Source organism: Nyctibius grandis, chromosome 3 (assembly GCF_013368605.1).
Source record: "Nyctibius grandis isolate bNycGra1 chromosome 3, bNycGra1.pri, whole genome shotgun sequence".
Taxonomy (NCBI): domain Eukaryota; kingdom Metazoa; phylum Chordata; class Aves; order Nyctibiiformes; family Nyctibiidae; genus Nyctibius; species Nyctibius grandis.
In genome coordinates, this window is record NC_090660.1 from 105,891,694 (window position 1) to 105,918,548 (window position 26,855).

A 26,855-nucleotide genomic window follows, 5' to 3' on the forward strand; every position below is an offset into this window, starting at 1 on the left:
CTTGGTTCAAGACCTTCCAAGATGAGAAGGAAGTTCCTAGAAGGATGAAATATAGTAGTGAAACTCAGATTATTTCAGATGATGAAGTGATTTCCTCAAAGGCAAGAAGTGATCACATACTACACATTGGCTTTGAGCAATGTATTAAATGTCACAAGATTTGGTTTAGCAACACTACAGAGAAGTTCTCAAGAGAAGAATATGTTTAAGGCAGAGAACCTGAAAGATGACGAAGCAGAAAAATATGTGAGACAGAGGATTCCTATTGTTTATAAATGGCAGTTTAATATTATATTAGAAGAATCGAGTTGTCGTTATATGTGGCCTTTGACTCTCTCTCCAGAAACTTGCTTGGTCCTTCAAAATACATATCCAGATCTCTCAAAATTTGCCTCGTAAGGCAAACTCCTGTGATTGCCTTCCTTACCAAAAGACAAGGAGGCCTAAAGTGCATGGCAAGGAACTATAGGGATCAGACCAGCAGAAAAAGGGTCTGTGGATGATCAAAAGTAACCAAAATATTAATCTTGCAGATTTTTTTTAATATAGGACAGAAATATAGGCAATATATGCAGAAATCTCTGCCATGGAGCTATACAAGAATAGGAGTGATCAAGATTTCATATCCTCCTCATGGATCAAAACAGATCAAAATATTCCTCTGCATTCAGCACAAAAGGCTACTTATTTGCAGTGATATTTTCCACTGCACATGTAGGCACACTCATTTGTGAGTTGGGTGGGTTTTTTTGTGAGGTGGGGGTTTAAGGTAGATAATATAAACCAAAAGCATTCCCAAATTCTCTTTCTAGGGAGTTTCTCAACTTTCCCCATTGATAAGTGTCAGTTTAGGACAAACTGTTGTCTCAAGACTGTTGCTTGAGCATCTTAGGTTTAGGAGCTAGAACTCATCTGATCTGTCTTAAGCTGTTTAAAAAGTTAAATTTCGTGTCTAAGATTAATCTTTAGAACCCTTTCTATAATCATTGGGAAGTTAGCAACCTACAGAGTGCAGTTCAGCTCCATTTCACTTTGGGATGACTTTACAGCTGGAGGAACTTGTCTCATGTTATTGACTATTGAAGATCTAGATAAGAAGTCATTTAAAAAGCAGGTCCCTAGTCTAAGCTAAAGTTACCTGAGCTGAAGTCTTCCTCATTAACTGAATCCTGATAATTAACCCTTAAAGTAACATTCAGATTCATAACAGTATGTTTATGCAATAAATATAGACAATTGTGTTCATATCCAGGCAGCCAGAGCAGTAGAATCAACAGAAAATAATTCATCAGCTTCACATGAAAAAATACAACAGCATGTTGCATACTAAAAAAACCAAAACAAAACCCAAGCTTCTTTCCAGATAATGACTAGCTGTCATCAGAGGAAAAATTCCCAAGGGATGAAATCTGGGTCTGCTGGGGTTTTTGTTTTCATTGTGCTTTTTAAAAAGACTTAGGAAACATTTGTTCTCATGACACAATCTCCTTCATTAGAACAGCATGCGCATGGCTCAGTCTCAGAGTATGAAGCATGCGCAGATCACATCATCCTTCACGACAGTGGCTAGGACAGTGGTTCCCACCCACAGGTTCATGTACTGCTGCTTTTCTTTCAGAGTCCTCCTACAGATATTAGCTACTCTTCCTCCCCTTGGGACAGTGGTCCCACTTGATTTGGCTTCCTTACATCAATAAAATGTGATTTACGACTTCCACTGCAATTCCAGAAACTGAAGGGATTCAAATGCACCCCAAATATGCTGATAAAAGCGCAGAGTAATTTCTCTGACTAGCTTGGATACATTGTCATTGCTTGTCTTGTGTGCTATTGCATCCTCTCCCTTGTGGTGGAATAAATTTTTTCCCAAAACCTTTGTCTTTGAAGTGGAGTCCCAGCATGAGAACTCCTTAATTCCGTGGTAGATACAGACCACCCTAAAAGGAGGAAAACAGAAGCAGTGCAGGCAGTTTGGCTTGGAAGTTTCCTGGCTAAAGAACAAATCAGCTCTCAGATTCTTGCTCCCCAAGAGCAGTGGGAATTATTTTGGAACATCTGAGAGATGAATTTGATGGCTGGATATACAAGAGATGGTTGGCTTTTGCAGCAGTTATTTTACCCTTGCTCAGAAAAAGAGTGGGAACCACTGAATTAGCAATATTTTTCCAGAAATAGTCATGCAAGGAAATAATGCAGTTACATCCCCTCATGCAAGCCAGATACTCTCCTCTCTGTGCTTTGCCTAATGTTGGAGTTTCATAAGCAAATGGTACACGTATGAGAAGAAAAATAATGAATTAATGCTAACAGTGAAACAAACACAGCCCTCTTCCACATATTTACCACTTTCACCTAACAAAGAGTAAGAATAATCAGGAAATTTTTCCATATTTTTGCAGTTTAGCTAATCATTAGGTTTAGTTGGTCTCAAGTAACTGGAAGCAAACGGCAGTCATGTTTAGTCCAATATTTTACTATATTATCAGCTGTACTTACATGGGTGAACTTAGCTTTGGGAAATCAAACATTCTGAATGAGATTTCCAGAAGTATTGTCCTTTGAACTATTCCCAGTAGAAATTAGCATGAAACTAATGTTATGAGGACAGCCATGAATCCTGCACTGAATACATTCAACTGATCTCAGAGCATTCATGTGTTTTCTTAATATACAACAAGGAGTATTCTGCACTTCCAAGGTACTTCTGAATTTTGGCCAATCAGCTTTCCCTTTTAAGGAAATCAGATAACATTCTTTTCTATAGAGAGGAACTCACAAAAATGTTCAATCTCAAAATAACTGACTGTAACTTCTTGACAATTAATGTCTTCATTTAAAAAGCCACTTTGCACTCTGAATCTTTGCACTTTGTTTCTGAAGTCTGAGGAGGAAACACAACCACTTTCCTCACTCTGGTGGTGTATGTCCTCATTGGTATTTAATTGTAGGCATGACTCCAAATCCAAACTCACCTACCATCCAGATTATTTGCTAGAAACATAACACAAGTCCTAATTTGGGCTCAACTCTGACGTCCTTCAGAAAGAGCAAGAGCCCTTATGCACACTAAAGGCCTTTGCTCAGCCCCTCTTCTCATCCACACTTTCTAAAGTGATTGGAAATGGGTAAAAATAAGCAATGTCACGCAAATCCATGTGGAGAATAATCCAAGTTCAATTCTTTGTGAAAACAGGATGGATATTTTTCACCAACGGATGCAGCCGGCAACGTAGGTAGAAACCATATGGATGTTGACCCCCTGTTTACTTTACAGTGAACATATCTCCAGGTATCAACCGCTAGAAAGCAAACCAAACTGCAAAATCAATGTCTCTTGACTATTCTGCTCGGGCCAATCATCCAATGAAAAAATGGAGTGCTTCACTAGCAGCTCTCCAAAAGCTGGAAGAGGCTAGGAAAGCTGACTTGTGTATTGATGATTTCATGTTTGTGGAATGAAATGGGAATGAGAACAATGAGCTAAAGTTGAATGATAGGAAGATGTTTGTGTGGGATAGAATAAAATGCTTGACAATTTAGTCAAAATATTCGTATTTCCGATGATGAGTCTTTCAGATTCCTGAAATGCTACAAATTATTTTTATGTTTCTTTGCAGGAAGATAAAGTTCTTGCCCCACATCTTAGGTCACAGTTCAGCAAGGTATTTAAGCATGTCACTAACTTTATTCAGGTGATCATTCACTTGTTTCCCATTTGCTGAACCAGAACCTGCAAATATACATGCAGAGATGTTCCACTGAACTCAAACGAAAAGTGACCTGCATGAATTTGTGCTGGCAAAGTTGGGACTGCATAAGGAACAGTATTTAGCTCTTACAGTATATTTTTTTTACTGTAAATTTCTAAATGATTTGCAGAGTAGGTTAGTATCATTCCCGTTCTATGAAAACACAGAAAAGCACTTGTTTCTAAGCAGATCATTGGCAGAGCCAGGATTAGATCCCATGTTTTCTGAACAGCAGAACAATGAACTATCTGCAAGGTCATGCAACTTTCTTTTTATGCTTAAATAACTTTTCAGTCTTATCTCCCCTTACTTTTCATGGTGGTTAGATGAACTACTGTAGTAAAAACAGAAAGTGCAGGCAGAGAATGGCATGCAAGAAATATGAAAAGAGTAAGGCTCAATTGTTACTTGAATGTATATACCTAAGTTTTCTTGTGAGGCTTGATCCAAAGAATGACTCCCTACTAAACATGACATTACTGTAAAGTGAAGAAAAGTTATTAAGATGAGACGTTAATGATTACCCATGAAAAGCTCTATGAAAAGAATGGGAACAGCCTTTCATTTGTAGTTAATGTAGTGTGTGGATCAGAGTGGCTTTTTCGCCCTTCCTGTTTTGGGCAGATGCATTAAGAAGAAATACTGACAGTGAAATTTTCCACCTTGCAAAGTATGATTTTCATTTCATTATGCTGTTACTACTAGCAATACAAAAATGCACCATATTATATGCATTCTTTCATACTCACATAACAGGAAAGACTACTACCAATTCTGCCACTTAAAAAAACAAACCAACTTTCCAAAGGCAGAGAAATATTTATCTTGTAGAGATATGGAAACAGGGATAAATGACTTTTCTGCAATCACATAATAATAGATCTAGGAATGAACATGCTCTCCCGATGACTAATTCTACAGTTGGACAATGCTGATTAGGAGCAAGACCCTAGAAGAAAATTCAAAATCCTCCACTAATCCTTCCTCAAACATAGACATAAAAAGTTGGTTCAAAATAAACAGTATGTCCATCAAGCAAAGTTCCATCCTAAAGGCTGGAAAATGTAGGTCAAGCACCCAAACAGTTGCTGAATGATTTGCTGCACTCCAGCAGAAATGAGCATTAATATGTCTTTCTCATAAATCTTCCTTCTTGGGAGCCAAACAGATGAAAAAGCTTTGCAATACATGCAGAAGAGCAATTGCTATATGTGTTTTCATGTGCTGGTAGTTTAAGGCACTGATTAAGGAAGAAAAAGCTAGTGGCATCACTGGTGTAAAGTCAGTAAACTCCCCACCAGTGAGCAATGAATAGCACAGCCCCAGTTCCTCCTGGTTTCCAGGACTATGTCCCTACAGGGCATGTAGGGAAAATGCTATTCTTAACAGAGCAGCATCATGTGTACCACTTCCCTTCACCGCTTACAGAAGCCAGACTACTGTCTAGCTCAAGGGTAATCCAATGTGCTCTTCGTCGTATCTCACATCTTCTCAGTTTTAGTTTAAAGGGAGCTTCAATAAAGCCTTGGGCTGCTGCCAAACTTTAATCGGCTTTCTACTATCACAAGTCCTTCCCTGCAGCCTTGCCTTGGGATCCAGCTTCTGAAATGGACTCTTCCACTCTATTGTCTTCCCTGTGTTTTTCCCAGATGGTCTAAGAACAAGAAGCTGCATCTAGCTGTGACTTTGTCATGATGCCAGCTCCTGCTTCCAAGGAGAGATCCTAGAAGGATCTGCGCGGAGTTCAGCTCTACTACTGTGGAGTTCCTAAAGAGCTTTCGCACCACAGAATAGAAACCCTGCCACTTAAAGCACTACCCGTCCTCAAATTTTCACACAGCCAGGCCTCATTTTTAGTTTATTAACTAGTTACATTTTCTGACTCTTCTGGGAAAACTTTGGACCAATTCTTCTCTCTCCTTTATCAACCACTGTTCGGACAATGCAGTTTATTACTACAGCTTTCCCAAGTGCTTAACTGATGCAAGAACCTAGACACTGAGTGTACCTATGGGCTGTTCTCTCCACTAGGACCACATTCCCTTATTGCTCATTTATTTCAATACAGCCTTCAATGCAAACTGCAGTGGAGAACGAGTAATATTTTTATACTAAATCACTGTAGGAGGAAAAGGAATTTTTTTTTTATTATCTGATCTGTAAATAAGAGTTTTATGAGAGATGGAAGGTGGGACTGTCAAAACAACCAGATTTTATGGCTCAGTCCTGTGTCTACTAACGTCAGTGGATGCTCCCATAAGTACCATAATTTTTCTGTTCACCTGGAGGGTTTCCATTGCCTCTTATTGAATGCTTATTTTCATAAACACATTCCTGCTAACAGGAAGGCTTCAATGCAGGTTTACTGATGATTTTGCTGAAGGTTATTACATATGTAACAACATAAAAGCAAGATATATCCAGCTAGAATGAGGGGCCTTGGAATCACAGTTTTAAAGGTTTTGAGCTGTGAGTCATACTTTTCAGTTTTTAATCTAGTGCTTCAACATAAAGTGATTTCTTCTACTGTCCTGAAAGAAACAGTAACTCAGAAGTTACTCTGTGAACTGTTCTGTCACTGCAGGTGCAGGAGCTTCTCTAGGGGGGCCGTGACCAACAGCAAACTGCAGCAATCATTCACTTTCCTAATTTTAATCTGCTGCTGCATCTGAGTCAGAACAAGTTTTGGCTCGAGGTATGGAGTTACATACTCAAAAGGATTTCAGCTCTCCAAAATTCATCTGCTGCCAACCCTGGAGGTGGCTAAAATCTCCAGACATCTACATTAATGCAACTGAGCTTGCTCATGACTGCTTAGCCTGGGCAGTGCCATGGATGTACAGTACAAATTAGGTAACTCCCATCCTGGCAGTCTTTGAAGAGGAGCAAATTAGCTGATGATCATGGTGGCAGGAGGGGGAAGTCACCTTTTCCCAATAATTCAGCACTACAGCACTTGCCTGTAGCATAAGAAAACTTGTGACAGGTTTTTCTTTTCTGTTAAAGGAGGTCTGAACCCCCAAAATTCATAGGAGAACAGCAAGTATTAATCTGTTTTTTTCAGCTTCCTTTATTGAAGCTGTCATGTGTTGAATGAAATGTTTGAAAAACAAAAAGAAAAAGATAAATTTTCATCAGGCCAGGGACTGGAACCCAGGTCTGACTTCTGACTAGCAGTTTTCAAATTTTGCTACAATTCTTGCTCTTTTTCTCTACACTGTAAATGGGGATGCAAATGGAAATAGCTTCAGCACAAGTCTGTGGAACTATTTATCCTTTAATTGCTATTGATTTTCATTGTGGGTGATCCATTGATAGAAGTTTAGCATTAAGTATTTCACATTTTCGACCTAAAAGGTTGAATTATTTTATGAGCTTTTGAGTCTGCAACTTAGCTGGAGGGAGTTATAAATATATCATTTCCATTTGAGACCTTGCAGGCTGACTGACAATGACTGCTCTGTTGTAGTCTTCAGTGACTGACTGTATTAGGATTGATGCTGCCTTCATTCTCTTTGCTTGTAAATTCCCCAAAGTGACTGGGAGCTTTCCCATCTGTTTCAGCAGGGGTGGGACCAAGGCCTCAAACCTAATGTAGCTTTTTGAGTACTGCCAGAGAGACTGACTATCCTGCTGATCCATCTTAGCCATCCATCTTAGTATTTATCATCAGGAAATCTTTGCACACAGTGAATTGACACAGACTTGATCCCTTACACCACAACATTGCTCTATGCAGGACTGTTGAGCAATGACATGAAGCAAAACTTTAAATTTACCCTAGAACAATCTGGATGATAAACCTTGGCTCTATGGCATGGATCAGGAGAAATCTAGACCATGATTAATCATAACAAACAATAAAGCTGTTTACATACAATCAGCAAGCAACACTGCATTTGTACGATCAGCATTTCAGCTGTGTTGTTAAATTGGGAAAAAAGCAAGCAACTAGGAAATGGCTTGGTTAATAACTGATAATGACTACCTGTGGTGTTAGTAGCATGTTTTAGTTAAGAGCTCATGAATCCGCAAAGAACCATTTATCCTGCATCCTCCCATAATGGTATTAAAACAAATTTATAATAACGGTAGCTACATACCTGGCAGTACCATCCAATTGCTCTTTCCTTTTACAGAAGAGAGGAAGCATTACAAGAAAGCAAGGAGAGAACAATGACATAATAAATTCAGCAGATTTTTTTAAACAGAAATTGCTAATCTATTGCTAATGGTTTATACCTCTTTTGTTCTGTGACCATACCCGACAGCAGAATAAAAGCTACATTTTCAACTAGCCATAAAGCAAAGAAAGTGATATAGGTTCCTGAAACTAATCTGTGCTGCTTAGACTGGTAATCTAGTCTTTGGTGAGAAGTGAACTCCCTTGCCCTCTCTCCCAGCACCTTATTTGCAAAACACCTATTAAATGTCAGGTCACATTTGAATCACAGAAGAACCTACATACAATGAACAAGCTTGAAGTCACAGTAATGAGTCTAGACTCCAGGAAAGCCTGAGAATTATTCTCTGAACAAAACCTGAGGTCAAGGAACCCTCTAGAAATGATTCTATAATGGATAATGTGGGAATAGATAGAGAGCGAGAAGGCATAAAGAAAAGGAAAGAAATGTACTGAGCCTTAATTAAACACTTGTGGTGTTTTTTCTTAGAGTTTTCTTTTTTGACCTAAGTGAAATCAATTCTAAAGAAATATATTGTGAATAAAACAAAGGAAGAGTTAATATTTGTAATTTTCCCTTTGTGAAGGCAGGAGCCTGAAATGTTTCTTTAAGGCAGTTTTTGAGCAACAGCTGGAGCTGCAGTATTAGCGCAAGGAGCACAATTTACTTGTGGAGACCTCTGAGCTGAGCAGTAGTTTAAGTGCACTTTTTGTCAGAAGGAAGCGTAACAGCAAGTTCAGAGTAAAAGTTTAAAGCAAAAACTGGATAAGTAATGCCCATTATTAGCAGCTGGTAGCCTATAGCTGAAAGTCTTGGCTTTCACAGGGCCAACATTTTAAAAAGTTAAGAACTCAAGGTGAGGAAGGTGCCTGTTCAACAGGCAAGAAAAGTGAGGATCAGACAGACTCATATCCATAAACATACTAAGTCCATTAAGTCTGATTGTCTTTATGTATGGAATGCTTCCCACTGAACTCAGAAGTGGTGATTAAAATAAAACCATTACCCCAACTCGCCAAAAAATTTCCTTGTGAACCTTCAGTTAATAGTTTCAGTGGGAGACAGTTTTGAACATGCTTTGGCTGTTCTCCACTGAGTTATCCCCTTGAGCAATTAGTGTTGCCAAAAGACAAGCATTTAACAAGCATTAATTATGTTCACATGCCATGGCCACCTCTGTGAACAACAGAATTCTCAGGCCAGTTGAGTTAAAGAGGGAAAAGTAAGAATTTTCAGCATAGCCCGTATCTTAAAATACAAAACTGCATCAGAGGGTGTGAGAAGTACAGCCGCCTCTGACATCCAGGGCTAAAACTTTATCAGGACCAAAATTACAGAGCGAGAAATTGAGATTTCCAGGACAATAAACTCCAGAATCTTACAAAGGGAAACTGACAGTGAGGCAGCCTTCTCCTTTGTTTAATGCCAACATGAGAGCCACTGATGGAGTTATCTACGTCCCCTAATATATCCCACCAGGGGAAGGGAGAAGAAAAGGATCCAGAAGCCAAAAAGCATGTTTTTCAGTCTCAGCCAGGAAGTTAACTGGCAACTCTCTGTTACCTACAAAAGCCACACTGATACATAGAAAGTCTATGTTTCCTGGCCTGACTTATACTTCATACAAAATGATGATGGACAGGTGGACAATGCACTTACCTGAAAAATGGAAATGATACAATTGATTCATAAAACCTCCAGGTAGCAACCAGATCAATCCTGTTGGGGTTAGTAGCGTAGTATCTCCAAGCAGCCTGAATTACAAGGGAGAGGAAATAATTAGTGTTATGTAAAGCTATTGCCCAAGCTGACAGCAGCCAAATTGTTTCAAAGAATATAACGATGTACTTGAGTGACTATCTGGAAATTAATTACTAATCAGCCATACCAAATGAGTGACACTGGATTATGATCTGGGAGGGCTGTTAAAGGAGGCAGAACATGAGAGATAACCACCATCAACAAGACATTACATTTGACTGAACTGGTTTTATTCTCACATCTGGTATGTCTAAAGGAGCTTCAAGCACTACTGGATTTGTCCAATACTTCTGGAAGTGCTTAAGGTAATTTACTATCTAATGTACCATCAGAGCAAATTTTGCTATTTTCTATTTCAGTATTTAGCTCCAATCAAAATTCTCTAAGCATGTACCTAAAAAATACTGTAGCTAAATTAGCTACCTGTTAAGTGTAGATGCTTTAATTTAAAAGGTGAATTCAATTCACCACTCATGTCTGCAGCCCCTTCTGTTTGCTAAAGAGTGTTTTTAATGAGAACAGCATAATATGCCACTCTGCCTGCTTCTCCTGAGGACTGGTTTGACCCTGAGCAGTCCTGAGCACCAACACTTCCATCTGATATCACAGAAGCTTTCTCTGTCCCTCTCTGGAAATGCTTCCATTTACTTCACTGACATCAGGGTGTGCTCCACACCTACTAAGAGTAACTCCTGTCAAATTTTTCAGCCACCAAACTAATAAGCTTAATTTTCTGCATTTGTAACAAAGGCCATAACTAAAGTCCAAGTGAGCTAAGGAGTCTTCCCATTGAACCCTCTGATTGTCCAATGACATAACAGATCTAGGGTGTGTTTCAGTTTTTACAAACCACACGTACTATTTACGTCATTTGCCTTGATTCAAACTGTCATTGTCTATTGTGTTACCTCTATTGCTGTTTTCACACCAATAACAACACAACTTTCTTTGCACATAAAAACACTCTCTCAAGGGAATAAAAGCTGTCTCTCAAGGGAACTCACAAAACCTGGATTTTGGAAAAAATATGGTTTTGACAGCTTGTTTTCTGTGATTTTGTGGCACTGATGCAGAAGTTGGTTGGTTTCCAGAAGCTAGCAGATAAGACCCTTTCTTCTAAAGACATAGTTCTTCTGAAAGATATTCTGGGAATTGAAAGATTCCTCAAAAGCTGCAAGGACCACTGGATTATCTAGCTCAATGTGAAAAAACTGACTCCTTTACAAACACAGCTTCTCACCTCCTGCAATGAGAAATAAGAATTTGGGCAGGGGGGAAGCAGTGGCCCTTGTTAACATGATGCAGCAGTCTTCATACACAACACTTTTTCAAGGAGAGGATAAGTGGCTGCAAACCTGAATGAGTTCAGCTGCTGGCTTTCTTCTTTTCTCAAAATGTTTTTGACGATGTTGCTCCTGGACTTTCAGTGCCAACCCTGAGCCCAAAATACCCTGAAAGCATAGAGTGATGCAAGATTTTAGACATATCTTACTTAGAAAAAATGGATTAATAATGAGACGAAACAGGTAGGTGGAGATGGATATGGCTACGTGGGACCTTTGTGCTGTACAGCATGCCTTTCCCATCACTCTGCTCATGAGACATGAGTTTGTCACAATCCTCTCAAGGGCCACAGGCTGCACCAAATCATTTTAAGGTCCTCAACAGGCTTCTTGAATGTCTATTGACTTTGCAAGATGGAGGTGTCCAGATGGTATATTACTTTCCACTCAGGGTAGAGTGTAACTGTGTTTGTGCGATAAAAAAGCTATGCTGGGCTGTGCCTAACAGAGGAGGCAGAAGGTACTTACTGCAGGAAGAGCAAAGAAAGACACTCCGATGAGAGAGAACGTAGCTGCAATCAGCCGTCCCTCCCATGTTTTGGGGGTCTTGTCGCCATACCCAATTGTAGCGAGGGTGATCTGTGGGCAGAATAACCAGGACTTCCCATAAGAAAACCAAAGCCAACAGCTCTGCTTTAAATGTCACCAGGAAACCGAAATAACTTGCTATGGGTGATCATCACAAGATGACTTTGTGAAAACTTACTCCTTTCCTGCACAATTGCTAATTTCCAGCTGTGTACCTTTTCTCACCAGTGAGACTCTACCTAAATGTCTTGATTATGCAAGGATATGAAAATATCCAAGTATTCTATGCAACACTTGGGATCTTTTGATTAATAATAGTGGGGAGGGATCTTGCCATTTATAAGTGAACTGCAGTAAATAAAAAAATAATGCTGCTCAATTTTAGTCACAGCATGATAGACTCCCCTAACTATTGGTAGCAAAGCAACATGAACTCTGCCTACCAGGTGGCAGGAATATATTGTGATTAAATGAGTAGTGGTGCAAACCAATACTCCTCTCTTCATCAGAAGAGACAAGAACTGATGTATCAAAGGTCCTTCTTGCTCAGTATCCTACCACTGGTGGCATTCCCTGAGTGATTCTTGGGGAATGCATGTAAGACACAAAAGAAGTGTTGAGTTATCCTTTCCAGAGACATTTTGGACTTGTTAAGTTTCATCCCATTAATCATTGCCCAATGCTCCAATCTATCTAGATCCCTCTACAAGGCCTCTTGTCCCTCAAGAGAGTCAACAGAACCTTCCAGTTTGGCCAGCTCTGATTTTGCCATTTTCTGAGGGATATAGCTTTCACAGGCAGGATTCTGCTGTCATGAGAGCTAGGTCTCCTGTAGGCATAGGCTCTGCCATTGCAGTTATACCCAAAGAGACACTCCTCTAAAAGAGAGGTTTCCTGGAAGCCAAGAGCACAGACTGATTTCTGAAAGGGGTTTAAGCACCTAAGGGGCTTTGTCTGACTGCGAAACAACAGGGATATAAGTTCTGTTCATTGGTTGTAGGGGCATCCTTACTTTGGTAATCTTATACCAGTAACATGCTCCTCACCCAAATTTAGCAGCACTTGTACTGTAATCCTTAACATCAATATTTTATCTCTTCTTGGATATGAAGTTTTTAAGAAGGGGATAAGGTATTTTTTGGAGTCGCTTACCAGCCCCCACCACAGTGCATCTGCATAGGTTTCAAACTCTTCCTTCATCTCCACCCCATTAGCATCCTTTTCAGGAACATCTTTTTCAACCAGATAAACAAGAAACGAGGACAGGATGAGTGTCAGGAACCCAATGTACCAAGCAGTGATGAGTTCCTGCAAAAGAAACAGAGGGACAATGGAGGGGCTGAAAACAGTCTCAATACCCGCAGTGGCAGAGTAAATGTCAGGAGAAGAGAGAAGCACTCAGGATAACAGCAGAGCTGTTGCTGCTGGCTTGGTCACAGTCCCTCACCAGCCCACCTCAGCACTTACTGGGAAATAATGCAGAGATTTACAAGAATTAGCCCTTACATGGCATCTTCCTTGGGAATAGCTTGAAGCAATGTGCAGTTGTAGTCTGCATAAGGCTGGGTTAAGGGCTCAGCTGCACACATGACACAGGGTGCTGCAGGGCTCTGTCCCTGACCTTGACTCTTCCCATTCCTGCTGCCCCTACGATTGGTCAGTCTTGGCAGGTAAATCAACAGCTCTGCCCTCTCCCTACCTCCAGAGAGCCAAGGCTGCAGGATGCAGTTTCTTCTCTTTAGGCATATGAAAGCAGGTTCTGAGGTATGATTTCACCATGAATTGATGCAGTAAGAACAGACCTTGAAAATCATCTGTATGAAAACAAACCTGAGCTTCCTTGTTTTAGAGGGAGTGACTACAGTGGAGTGTGTGGCTAATCCAACTGAGGTAGGAGATGCAGCAACCCAAGTTCAAATCCCAGCAATGTCTAAAACAAAGCAGAAACTTTTTTGGTGAAGATCTTCACAAGTGGGTAAAAAATCAATATTCCGTTTGTTTTCTGAGAACTGCATTTGCAAAAGAAAAAAAAAGGTTGTAGCTGAGAATTTCATAATTGAGTCTTGAGATAAGTCAGCTTTCTTGGCTGATTTCTGGTGTGCAACCACAGAAGGAAATTTGTTGGCTAACCTTGTTATCAAAATTGTTCTAGTGTCTCCAGTGAACCAAAGTTCTTGCAACCCCTTCTTATCTCCTGCAGCCAGCTGAGGTCCAAAGGGTGGTGGTTAGGAATCAAACAAGGAACATTTGAATGAAATGCCATACAATGAAGCCTTAAACAATTTCTAAACAAGTCTTTGGCACACAGATTTCTTCCATGATCTCAGTTTCCTGAGAAACACTTTTGACATATGTGTGTCTGTGCCACCTGCCTTGTAGCAAGTTTATAAGGGGAAGAAACAGAAGTTGATATGAAATGAAGCAGGGTGGGTATCCCTATCAGCCACTACAAAGAAGGAAAGTCTAATTATGCTGTGCCAGCTGGCATTTTAATTTTCAAAACCCCCTGAAATGTCAGGAATGTCATTCATGGATAAGAAAAAGCAGTATGTAGCAAAGAATATAAGCAATTTTTCTACACCCTGTGCAGATGAGAAATCTCATCTAGAGAATTTTTATGCTGACAGTTTTTAACATGTTTGGTGAAAATGCAAGGCCACAATGTAACTGTCTGGCGTGAGACAGGATGTGTCTGACTATACCATCAAGTTAGACTGAGCAAAGATTGTTTTAGAAATTTTGTCTGTCTGTTCACACTGTGTGCATCTTTATATTGCCTGACCCATGCTACCATAGAGAAATTATACCAGTAGCTCTGAAACCACATTTCTGCTAACCAGCCTCTTTCCATCCCTCTGCACTCCTGCTCCATCTGTTGATCAGACAAGACTGAGAAGCCACTAGAAACGTTTCAAATACAGAGGCATTTTTGTCAAAGATTTCAACATACTTCACCCTTAAAGGGATGTCCCTGCTCTCATTCCGTGTAAAGACAAAATTGCTGTTGTAATGAGTGTGGGAATGAACGCTCTCTCTTGTTACTTGCCAGCACCACTATTGAGTAGAGAACAGTAAAACAAGCGGTAGAAGTGGTTCAGAGAATGGAAGAGGGACAAAACTATTGCTTGAACTACAAGACATAATCCCAAGGCAGTGCTGTACTTGTGCATCCCCTCTCTTTCCCTCCAATGTCTCTCCCCCAAGTCCCAGCTAAGCCCTGCAAGCTCCTCACTTACTTTGCTATGTGCACAAATGGCTGATCCCAGAAGTTTCCATGTGCCGCCCCGCCTGTCCATTCGAAGCATCCGTAGGATCTGAAGGAAGCGAAGGCTTCTGAGAGATGTGGCCAGAACATTGCCCTGGTTCCCAACAGCAACCACTGGCACTGAAGCAATCAGCACAAAGATATCTGCAAGGCGAAAAGAACAAAGCCTGCCAACAAAAGTGGCCCCATCACCTGCTTCTTAATCCCATCTGGTTGTGCTGCAAATTTCCCTAGGCAAATTTTAAAGCTCCCTAAAAATGCCTTTTCTTGCCAATTAAACAGATATCTGCACCTGCCACACAGTTGGCATCATACACAGAATCCACCACAAAGCTTCGAAATTTATTTACAGATGGATGCACTGGACTTGAGACACTGTCTGACCTAGCTTAGGGATGCACAGAAACAGTGTCCAAATGCTGACAGAAAAATAACCTTAAATTTATCTGTCCTACAGAAACGTGTTAGTGAACAGGTCAGCAGATAAGAAATACAGTTTTTGATAGTGTATCTAGTATTTTGTTCTTTTGGCTGAGTTTTCCCTTTAAAATCTCAAAGCCAGTACTACTACTTTTTGTAAGCGCTCACAGGGCCAATTTGCTGATCAACTGAAGAGGTTTGAAATGCAAATCACACCACTGCTTCTTGTTTTATTTCTTTTCCTTTCTTTTCCTTGTTTACCCCCTGCTTTTTGATCCTATACATATACAAGAAAAAAGTGGTACCAAAAGGCTTCAAACATTCTCCGGGCACTCAGTCTTTAAATTGTCTTCATAATGTATTTCCAGACAAAAAGAGTGGCACTGGATGGATTTCAGATTTATTCACTTTCAATCATTCTCAGAACAAACTTGTGCCAGTGACGACCAAGAGATGACATTAATAAATCCAGTGGGATCTTTTCTGTTCTTTATCCAGATATCAATGAAGATTCATTCTCACAAGTGAGATGACACTTTCACCAAGAAGGCATGAGACAGTATCAATCCGACTTGCTCACACTGTGCTCTAGCCTTCACAATGCTATTAGTACTACAATGGTAGCACCCAAAGGAGCACAACTAAATTGAAGATAGCACAGATGCACAAAGAAAATAAGTTCCAATTTCATCTACCATTTAGACTCACAATATGAACAAAAGGAGGGAGAGGGAAGAGTGTAGCATGTATTCATATGACTGCAGTACCACGGCTCCCCAGAGTGCTATGTGCTGTACAAATAAAGAACAAAAAGCTAGTGCTTGGCCTGAAGAGCATCAAAATAAATGAGGGAGTCCTGGAAACACTGAACGAATGTGGATGTGCATGACAGGTGCTCAGGGAAGTGTGAGCTCCTAAATGTTGGTTAGTTGGTTTGTGGACATAATGAGGAGTTTTAGGAGGGGATTCAAACATGAATAATGAGGAGTTTTATGATGGTTACAAGCAGTGCCTTCCAAGCCTGAAAGATAACATGGGTGAAATCACAAAGATACTTGTTTGCAAATGCAGAACAACTTTACAAAGGTAAACCACAACATCTGAATACAACAGAGGGCTGGGGAAGATGGCACGGTGTTGAGATCTGAAGTGGTTTGAAACTGAAAACAGACCGAGTATATTTTGGGATGAGCTTAAGAAAAATGCAGAGGGACTCAGGACAAGAAAAATGTGTTTGAAGAGTAGAAGGATCCATTTTTTTCTCACTGACCAGCCACCCAAGAGTCTGTCAAATGAATTGTTATTGCTGGATACTTCAAATAACTGCTCCAAGCAGGACACAGTTCCTAGCACAAAGGGCAAATCTGAGATCAGTGCTCTTTGCACTGCCAGTCACTGGTTCTTGGACTTCCCCCCAGACTGGCTTAGAAGGAAAAGGACATAATGGGAAAAACAGTAGTAGAGAGCATGTGCTTACCCAGCATGCACAAAGGCTTCCTGGCAAATTTGAGTCTCCCCCTCCATCCTTTGTAGCGACAGCAACACCCAGCAGCCCAGATTCTCAAGGCAAACTCTGCTCCAAAGATGAAAATGGCAAAAGTTTCCTGTATTAAAGACACAAACTACATTGTTAGACGCATAACAAGTTCAGCAATAATTCTAGACATAGCTAAAGGAAACAGATGAGGTGTTGGGGTATGTGTGTGAGAGAGAGGAAAAAAGTGGGGAGGAGAATATAGGTTGATGAAAGAGGCAAGGCAAAGTGGGACACAGCTTTACAGCCTGCTAAGTACTCTGCAGAAAGGATGTGTCCCTGCTGTTGGGTAAATGTGAAGTGCTTACCCTACCTTGATGGAAGGGCATTTACTTCACAAAAAGACCTCCTGTTTCACATGAAATGAGAAGACATATGTGAGTGTTGACTGCAAAGTCCCCAGTGCACTGTATACCCACACCTGAGGTTACCCACCAGCAGCTCGTTCATGCAGCCGTATCTACAGAAACAGGGACAGGATACGGTATAGTCCTATGGTATTAAATTTAAGGCAATGATAAAGGCATGTGTAAGACAAATTTAAGGCATATATTATCCCCTTAAATTTCTGGTGCACAGAAGAATGGGATTTTCCACCTTGCTCAAGAACTCCTCTAATTAACGGAAGGGAATAGGGAGGAAAGAGCTTCTCTGAGGTGCTCAGTGGAGATAGGCCAAGGGCAGCATGGGGTACACAGTTACTTTTCCTCTCTGTGGCAAAGAGGAAAGGGGGATTTTTCCTGATGCTCATACCCACAGCTGCTAGGCACTTCTGAAAACCACTGAGAGCCACATAAAAGCAAGCACAGGCGAAGGAAAAGTCACCTCAGGCTTTTTCAAATGTGAAAAGATGGGTCTAAGCAGGGTAACAGGGAACAAAAGCGGGTTTCACATTCCCTAGGGGATGAGGGTGTTTTCATACAAGTGTTTTTTGAGAAGGAACATGCAAGGGGAATTCACCTTTCATTCCTTTTGGCATTTAGTTCTTGCTTGGATCTACATGTCTCTGGGGGTAGAAGGGGAAATGGAAATTGAGATCCTGGAACTACTCTTGCTGTGCAGTTTCCCTAGGGATGCTTTTCTACAAGGCCAGGTTAATTGAGAGGTTTCGTTCTCTATCTCATGACAGCTATGGAAGCAGAGGAAGTTCCTTGTTAGGGTCCTTTTCATAAAATGATGAATAAGTCATGTTTATACTTAGTGACAGTTTTTTTCCTGTTTTTGTCTTCTTCTGCCAAATGGGAGACCTACAGAAATACAGTCTTCAGCATGAACTCCAGCATTTATAAAACAAGCATGCTGGAAACACAGAGAAAGGAATATATTTGTTGCAAATACATTTTCTCTCATGGATAGTTATCAGAGGCACTGCTTGCAACCATTTCACTTACGCTGCTATTGGGCACAAGCACGAGTCTAATTCTGATAACCTCCCTTGAAAAAAATGCTAGGGTTGGTAGAATATTGTAGGATGAATCAAAATTGTTGAAAGATCCCCAAAAAATGAGTTTTCCAATGTGCTCTGGTCTGGCATGGTCAATAGGAAATTTACTGATACTTTGATGGGAGAACTGCTAGGCAAATGCTGAAAAGCCATTATTTAAAAGTCTCAGGCTAGTATTTTTCCTCTCTCCTTACTTCCCTTTTACTCAGTCAGTGTTGACAATGGACTGGGAACTCTCCCATATGTAAGTGTATAGTCACTGCTCCAGGACCAACAGAAGAAATCTTATTGCATGCAGAGCTCGGAGTAAGTTTCCATCACTGCTGATGGGGCTGGTATCAATTCAAGGACATTACCAGCGTGATGCAGCAGCCAGTCTACTTACCAGCAAGAGGAGCCAGTCTCCCGAAACAGTTTCATACTCCTTGAAAGTTGTCAGGACAGCTAAGATCAAACACCCCAAGACAATCAGAAACCTGGAATGAAATAAAAGGGAAAACCACAGCATTGTTACCCCTCTCTGTATTTGCATTAGAGATGTTGCCCAAAAAAACCTGGGTGGAGACCTTCAGGGGATGGCTACTTCCCACCGGTGAGCAGTGAGGTGGGCTCTCATGAAGATTCAAGGGTTCTCAGCCTGGACCAGGGGAGGCCTGGCAGTCGAGAAATCACGGCAAGATCCTAAATCAGAATGGTCCTGGGACAGACATGTATTAATTAAGTCATTTGCTTTCTTCAGGAAGGAAATGGATGGTACTGCGTTTTGGGAAGTGATTGTATGGTAAGGCAGAGGAGTGTAATGCTCAGGAGGTCTACTCCAAGCTGATGTGCTGTGTGCTTCACAAAATGGCACTGCAGTTACAGTGGAATAAATATACTAGGCACATCCTGAGACCTGAGAAACAGTAAACACTTCAATACAACACAGCACCAGGACAAACCCTCCCTTGAAAACTGAACTGCGTTTATTTTTTCTTTCCCTTTTTGTACTCAATTCTATGCAGCTGAAAAGATAAAAGGGTTTGAAAGAGAAACAATAGAGAGGGTAAAGTTCTGCTCTCCAATAAACACAGTGCGTGTTAAATCACTGCTCCTGTGTTATTGTCTGTCTGTGAGGCTCCAGAACACAGAGATTTGACAGAAAATTTAACTCCCACTGCTCGTAAATCAAATTCAGTCCAATCTAAAGTCACGGTGTTCTGCTTTATAAAACTATTCCCAGGTTCAAGCTATTCAAAATCTTTTATACATACAGAGGTAAGAAAAATCAAGGGAGTCTTGTAAGTGATTACTGTGAAGCAGAGTGGGAGAACCTCACATTCTAGTACTTCATGTACCAAGATCATGGGCATTTTAATGTGCTCACAGAACTTGATCCACAGGAACAGAGGGGCAGGTGGCCACGGAAATATTTCAGAGCTTAGTGAATAAATTGACAGGACATCTCCATAAAAGCTCTGGCTCCCTTGCTTTCATAGCTAAGGTACATCAAAGAAATGATAGGCATTAGATACTGAAATTGCCCAGGGAAAAAAGCTTGTTAAGAATCCAGCTGTGTTTAGTGTATACTACCTGTTTTGAATTTCAATCCAACACCTAAAGCATGATTTCATTTCTTGCTGAATAAAACTCCACTTTGTTTCACTGAGTGAAATGAGCAGAGTCCACAGCCTGCAGTGTGGAGGCAGGGAGCAAGGACCACGGGGAAGCTCAGCTCAGAGACAAGTGTCCTCTAACCTGTCTTCGGGTTTTGTTTCCTTCATGCATAAGGAAACCAAGGGCTAAAGGAGCCTGTTCAGAGAATTTGCAACATTTTTGCAGCTGGAGTAAAAGGAGAGAGGTGAGCTCCAGATAGCTCCTGCTGCCTTTTGGGAAGGAATTTCCTCCAAATAGCATCAGCTAGCACCCTCCATGCAAGGAACAGGCAACAGTGAAACACGTCACAGCAAACCCTGAAGGACTACTTTGCTGTAGCTTTCCTAATGTTAGCTATTCAGACTGAAGTTTCCTATGTCAGGAAAAATTTCAGATCAGCCATTTCAAGCAAGGTTAGAACAGAAATAAATGTGTTTGCTCATGCTAAATAATTCTGGATTTCTTTGACAAGTCTAACCTTCTCCCACTCACCAGCTATCCTCTAGAGCAAAAGTTATGTGATTGGTAGGAAACAACCTATGGGTGCAGAATGTGTCTTTTACCGTCGACCTATAACTGCACTCCTGCTGCCCAAGACATTCAGCAGTTAACAATTCTGCGATGTTCCTGCCATCCCCTCAAGCTTGCTGTGTCACACCATACCTTGCTGTCCCCAACTTGCAATTACAAAGCCAGTGGCTCACTGTCTCCCCAAGACCCCCAATCCAGCTGCCCTGCACCTCCATGAGCAAACTGGTGAGAATTCAACTGAGACAAGATGAGTCCTTCAGTTAATTATAAACCACCTATGATCTGCCACATTACAGCCATTACAGTGGTACCATCACTAATTCTCCATTGCGAATAGCCTTGAGCTGCTGCCTCTTGATGCTTTCCATTACAGCCATTTCTTTATACCATGTGAAAATTTGGTCACCCATCAACTCACAAGTATCATTTAAATGATTTAATGAAAGGCAAAACACACTGAAAACAGCCTGAGAAAATTACATCATCAGCTACTTAAACTAAAGGAGTAAATTTACGATATTATTCAACAGAAAAGCACTGTCAATTAAGGATGATGGGCAGATTTTTGTCCAAGAGGAAGAAAGAAGATAAGTCAGTAGTGAAATCCTCATCTTTTGCCTAAAACTGCCGGCGGTTTTACCACTAGAGGGTACCGGTGCTCCACAGAGCAAGGGGATACTGCGCTCATTCCTGTTTTCCATCCCCATGAAACAAACTCAGCGCAGGCGATGTTCAGGTGATCGCACCCGTGTATTTGATATGCAAGAAAAGGAGTCTCACAGCGGTGAAAAAACTATTCCTTGGTCACCAGAAAAACACAAATGTGTGCATGAAGGAGCCAGGAGTGCTGCTTGTTCGATCGCTGCACAGCACAGCCCACACTGCAAGCCCCACTGCTCCAAGTGAGAGCCCACCTATGAAAACAACAGATCATGTAGGATAAAAAAAAGTAAAAACAGGGTGTGAGGGTAAGACTGCAGATCACAAGTCACCATGAATAATTTTGAGGGTGGATCCCAGCAGGGAACGTGGTCTGATTCCCCAGCTGCAAGAAGTGTGTGAATGCATGCCAGAAGAATGCCCCAGAGGTGCAACTGCTGAGCAGGAACCACAGTCCCAAAACCCACACAGCCCACAAAGCCAGACTCCTGCCCCTTCCTGCAGTACTCTGGGGTGTGCAGGGGTGAAAACCCTGTGGTGCGACATATAAAACCTCAATCCATCTTGGAAGGGTCAGCTATCTTCCTACCGCACTGTTCCCAAATGGTAAACACCCACTGTAAGTTAATCAAATCACATCTCAGCAATCCCCCCTTAGCATCTGAAATTATGACCGTGTTCAAAGCACTTCATGAATTTTAATCTCCGTTGATGCTATGCAACCCAATGATGTCCCTGCAGCCTCTTCTGTTTCGGATCTTGGTGTTTACGAACCCTGCAAGCCATCTTGTGTCCTCTTTTCTATGGAAGATGCTACACAGATGTCATGTTTTTTTCATCAATCCACCTTGCTCAGCAAAGATGATAATAAGGTACATCTTCACCTTGCTGCTTATGCCCATATTGTGGGTGTATGTACCACCTAGGCCCATTTGTGGCCTTGCGAACATAAAGACCCTTAACTTGCTTGACAGTTCTTGAGTCTATATTGTCCTACGGCAATAGTACAATAGTTGAGTCTATATTGTCTAATTTCATCTTTTAGAGGCAGCAGTGTGTGTCCAGTGGTTGAGTCTGACTGTAAAATCATTACAGGCGAACCACGCGGAATGAAACTGTTGAAATTACAGGGGATGAGCAGAAGGAGACTAACACTGATCTGGGGAATCAAGGGGCAGAGAGGGAGAAAGTCTCAAATTTACTCACAGTTGTAATGATCCTAACCATGGGACAAAGAGCACCAAGGGTTAGAAGAAAGAAATGGGGTAAAAGTCAAGGTTTAGTAATGAAAATTGAGTCCTGTTAAGCCTAAGCTTCCTATTGAACAGTGTTTCAGCAGGTGGCAGTCCAGACATCAAGACTGTAAATCAGATATGCCAAATGAGGATCTGAATTTGGTTCTTCAGGCTTTAGAATCATCTTTGCTATCATTTTACACCATTTCTCACAGCCCATTACATTGTACCTATTTGCAGTATTATGCCTAAAATCCTGATCAGTTTGTTGTATGTATAAGTTCCAGACCACCAAATGGAAGTACTCTTTTGTCACTGTCACAACTAATATGCTGATCCTAGTAAATAAATGTCCTTGTTATTGGAAATCATATGTTTAACACTCATATTTTCTAATTATACTATTTTGGTGTATTAAAGACAGTATTCCAGAAACAATACAAATTTTTTCCAGGAAGTAAGAAGTAATTTATGACTATGCTTAGACCATAAATCTAATGTTTCTTGGATGAACATCACAGACTGTTTTGTTTGATAAATTTTGATTTCTTTTAATATTTCCCATTCTTTGAGCTTTTCTTCTATATCGGCTTTTATTTGAAGACAATATAATGCAGATCTAGCTGAGAACTTTTACATTTTTTCCATATATAGGTGCTTATCATGTATCCTGTTCACCATCTCTTGCTTCAAACTTTTAGGAACAGCTCACATAGTAATTTGCCTATAATATATTCCAAAACATAGCAGTCCTTCTGAAGCTGTTATGAGGACTAGATACATCATAGGCAGGCCAAACAATATTTGCATGTGGCATCATTTTGGCAAATTTTTGTGCCGTGTGACTAAATGTTAAGTCTCAATTAGGCTTACAGTTAATAGAGAGGAATGTGTGCTTCTAGTGTACAGCTCATGCTGTTTTAAAGTAGACAGCTCAAGCTGGTCAGAAGCACCTACAGAGACAATTTCTTCTCTATAACTGTAAAGAAAGACTCTAGCAACTAGCTCCTATGGAGAAGTTTACTGTGTAAATCAGCTGAATGCTACCCCTTTTTTTTCAGCCCTGTTTTGGATATAATGACAATCAGCACCTTTTAATAATGTTCATATATTTTTACTACTGTAAGAATTAGCCTACCAGCCATACCAGCCCACTTCTTACATGAACAGGTTTCTCTGAAATCCCTTGTTGTAAATTTAGGTATCACATCTACATGTGGTCAAGAATCCTGCTTACAAAAGTAAAAGTATTTGCTTTCACATCTTCAGTACCTTTTCTTGCAAGCCATTGGAATTTCCTCTGTCTCCAAATGTTCGTATGAATCTGAGATTTTTCTCCTTTGCTCCATTTGGTCCTTTCTTGTTTCTCCTTAAATCTTGTGTTCTAGTTTCATTATGTTCTGCCACCTGGTAAATGCTAATGGAATTTTCTAAGATTATGTTAGGAAAATCTGGCAGTGTTTTGCTCAATTTTTGTTTATGGTTCCCAGTGCAATATGGTCCTAAAACCATGGTTCCCAGACACTTTCTCAAATTTCATATTGGAACAACCTTATTTTCTTCAACTATTGGCTTTTACCCATAAGGATTAAAAATGCATCTCTTCTCACAGTTCTTTCAGTAGCTCTATATTCCTACCCACCATCTTTTTCTCTGCATCCAAACTTTGGTTTTCACAGAACATCTGCAGTATCTTGCACTGATCGTATTATGGTTGCTAACGAGAGGCTTGACTTGGGATTTTTAACACTAAAAAAATGACATTACCAAATATTTGAGAACAGCTCTTCGGAGAGAAGGGAATGCATGCCTGATTTTCACAGACATGGGAATACTCACTGTTTAATATTTAGATTCTTGCATCTCTGCTGTTCCAAGCAGTAGGCCAGTTACTCTTACAGAGATCAGTACTGAGATAGGGCAACAGAAAAAATCCAAAAACTTTGTCCTGGCTCTGTTACATTTGAAAGATGGGCTTTCAAATGTCCTACACTTGTATTTCACAAAATTTAGCAGAAACCAATACATGAATCTTAAAGTTTACCTTCAAATGGCTTCAGACAAGTTTGTTAATGTCCTTTGGAGAAAGTCCTGTTAGAAGCATTTCTGAAACTCATTTGATTTATGGTGATTGCAGCTGGGTAATGTGGTTTGGCTCTCTGCTGTTCCTGATCTGCTGTGCTGCATGGTCCACCATGTTTCATGGTCTATGTGTCTCAACTCAATTAGCAGCATGCTGCCAGCCAGAGATAAGCCCATGGACAGGCATACTAGTCATGGCAGATAAAAGCCCCAAACAATAGTTCAGTCCAATGTCATTCACTTAATATAAAAATAGAATTTAAAGCCACTACCAGAGCAACTCAGAATATTTAGTTGCATCAGTCAGAAGCTTTTCCATCCTTGTTCAAGCCACAGGAGGATAGGAGACATCTAACTCCTTGGTAGCTAATGCTGTCATTGCCTCTCCTTCACTTCTGCAATCTGTCCCCCATTCGCCCATGTGATAAGGTGTCTAGGCCTCTTCTTGTAACCTATGTATGCTATAGGCCTTTCAGAGCATCTTCAAAACTTGTCTCACAGACAAGATGGAAATGAGGTCTTAGTGGATGGCTCATGTCCTCCGAACTGAGAAAAATCAGGCAGGGAAATATGGTGCTCTGGGCTTTCTATTTTGTACTCTTCATGTCAGCAAACCTGGGGAATGCGTCAGGCCATTCTTCTGAAATGTCCCCTACAGCAGAAAATCCAGGATGATGGTGTTCATGCTGTCTAACATTGCTGACCCAAAATATTTTGTACCAGCATGCCAGACTCCCTAAGGAAGATGGCAACAGTGGTACACAAGGCACTGAAAAAAAACGTTTTTAGGATTGAACCTGAAGAAAAAGCAACAAGAGGATGAGGCCTTAACCAGGCTCTTGGCTTGTATGTGTAGGACAGGAGAGAGGAACTGTCCAATTTAAAAGCTGTTCTTTTGAACCTTAGATGCCCTGCTGTGAAGCACATCTTTTCTCTCCCAGATCTTGCTTTTTAAAAGCTTTCCAAACTTAGGCAAACAGCAGTGAAGCCCGTTCAGAGGAACTCCTGCCAATGAGAACCCAAGGTCATTAAAAACCTGACATGAGTAAGCATTTAGACTTTTCTGGCTCAGCTTCCTACCGTGAGAGGGACAATGGCTCTCACTTCTGTCACCAATGGACTAGTGTCATTCTGGACTACCACTTCATCACCTGCCAGATCAGCTGGTGTGCCAGTGAGACCAGAGATCTTTTGAGGATCTTTCCTTACTTCCTAGCATTTCCTCCAGCATCTTGTGAAGGATCTTGCTCCGTTTCTGCCGTTGCAGCAGAGCAAGACTGCAATTCAGCTTACCGAGTGTGGCATTGTCTAAAAACAAACAAGCAAAAAAACCCAGTCAAACAGCCTACCCACCCTTTCTTCCACCTGACCAAATTCCCTTTGCTCACAGGAACTCACACCAAATATATTACGTTCTCCAAAGGTAATATAGCTGAAGTGAATTTCTAATATCAGGAAGACAGCACTGTCCAGAAATAGCCTCTGTAGTCTCTAACATAGGGTTTCTAGGTAGGGAAGTGATAACATTAATTTGGTGGCTGGGCAGACTCTTACAGTGAACTGAAAAGAGAATCTTTACTCTTTACCCAAGACTTTGGCCCACTTGGGGGTTTTGACAGTTGTGGGTTTTTTTCTATTTTTGACCCTACATTGCAAAAGAACATACTTTTTTAAACAATGCCAATACTTCCAACCTAATCTAGCACTTTCAGACACGTGGGATTACCAAGTGAAAAAGCAATTTCCAATTTGGGCTGTATCTTCTTTGCCTGTGCCATCTCAAACTCCATCACACACCTTTATGTGTGAACATGAGCACTTTATGCAATGATCTCAGTTTTCACATGGAGTGGGACATTCAGAAGAAAAGTTGCATGATGCCATTCTCAATGGACATTTTGCATGGTCAGACACTTGCAACTGTGCAAGGTAAAGGTGCGTGGCTACACACAACCTGCACCCCACAAGAACACTGCCAGTACACTCCAGGTCCAGGTAACAGTTTAGTGGGTTTTCCATTATGGGCATTGAAGGGTGTCCTGGTAATGCAGCTCCTGTGGAGCCAGCTCAATTCTGGCAGATTGAGTGGGATCTCTGGATTACAGGAGATAAATATTATCACTCTAAAAGCCCCTTCCTGAATTTTCTGGCATTAACTCCACAGAGACCTCTACCATTTTGCACCTGGGACGGTCACAGTTTTGTCTGTGACACAGGGCACCTGACTCAGGACTTTTCCAGCTAAAAGCATGAACTATTACAGCTAGAATGGAAGAGAGATCTTTTCCACATAGTGTTTAATCACTGGCTACTCTGGAGAAAATCAGACAAAGATCTCAGATCCTTGCTTTGAACTATCCAGTTTTGTTTTTTTTTTTAATCCAGGAGGATTCTTTGAACTTTTTACAATTTTTATGTAAGTGGAGAGTGCAGTCATCACTGCATCTTACTGTGTGTGACAACACCACACATCCGTTTTCCCTA

The 26,855-nt window shown here is 40.9% G+C and overlaps 1 protein-coding gene across 1 annotated transcript in view; it reads right to left on the reverse strand.

Annotated features, from left to right (window-relative positions):
* The window catches only part of KCNQ3 (potassium voltage-gated channel subfamily Q member 3), a 216,352-nt gene that overhangs the window by 13,586 nt on the left and 175,911 nt on the right, over positions 1-26,855 (reverse strand). The window contains exons 2-9 of the mRNA XM_068396589.1: positions 18,614-18,704; positions 16,728-16,854; positions 14,802-14,974; positions 12,718-12,873; positions 11,506-11,616; positions 11,050-11,145; positions 9,593-9,687; positions 7,853-7,879 (exon numbers count right to left, since the gene is read on the reverse strand). Of these exons, the coding sequence (XP_068252690.1) occupies positions 7,853-7,879; positions 9,593-9,687; positions 11,050-11,145; positions 11,506-11,616; positions 12,718-12,873; positions 14,802-14,974; positions 16,728-16,854; positions 18,614-18,704 (876 nt within the window). The remainder of the gene's footprint in view (positions 1-7,852; positions 7,880-9,592; positions 9,688-11,049; positions 11,146-11,505; positions 11,617-12,717; positions 12,874-14,801; positions 14,975-16,727; positions 16,855-18,613; positions 18,705-26,855) is intronic.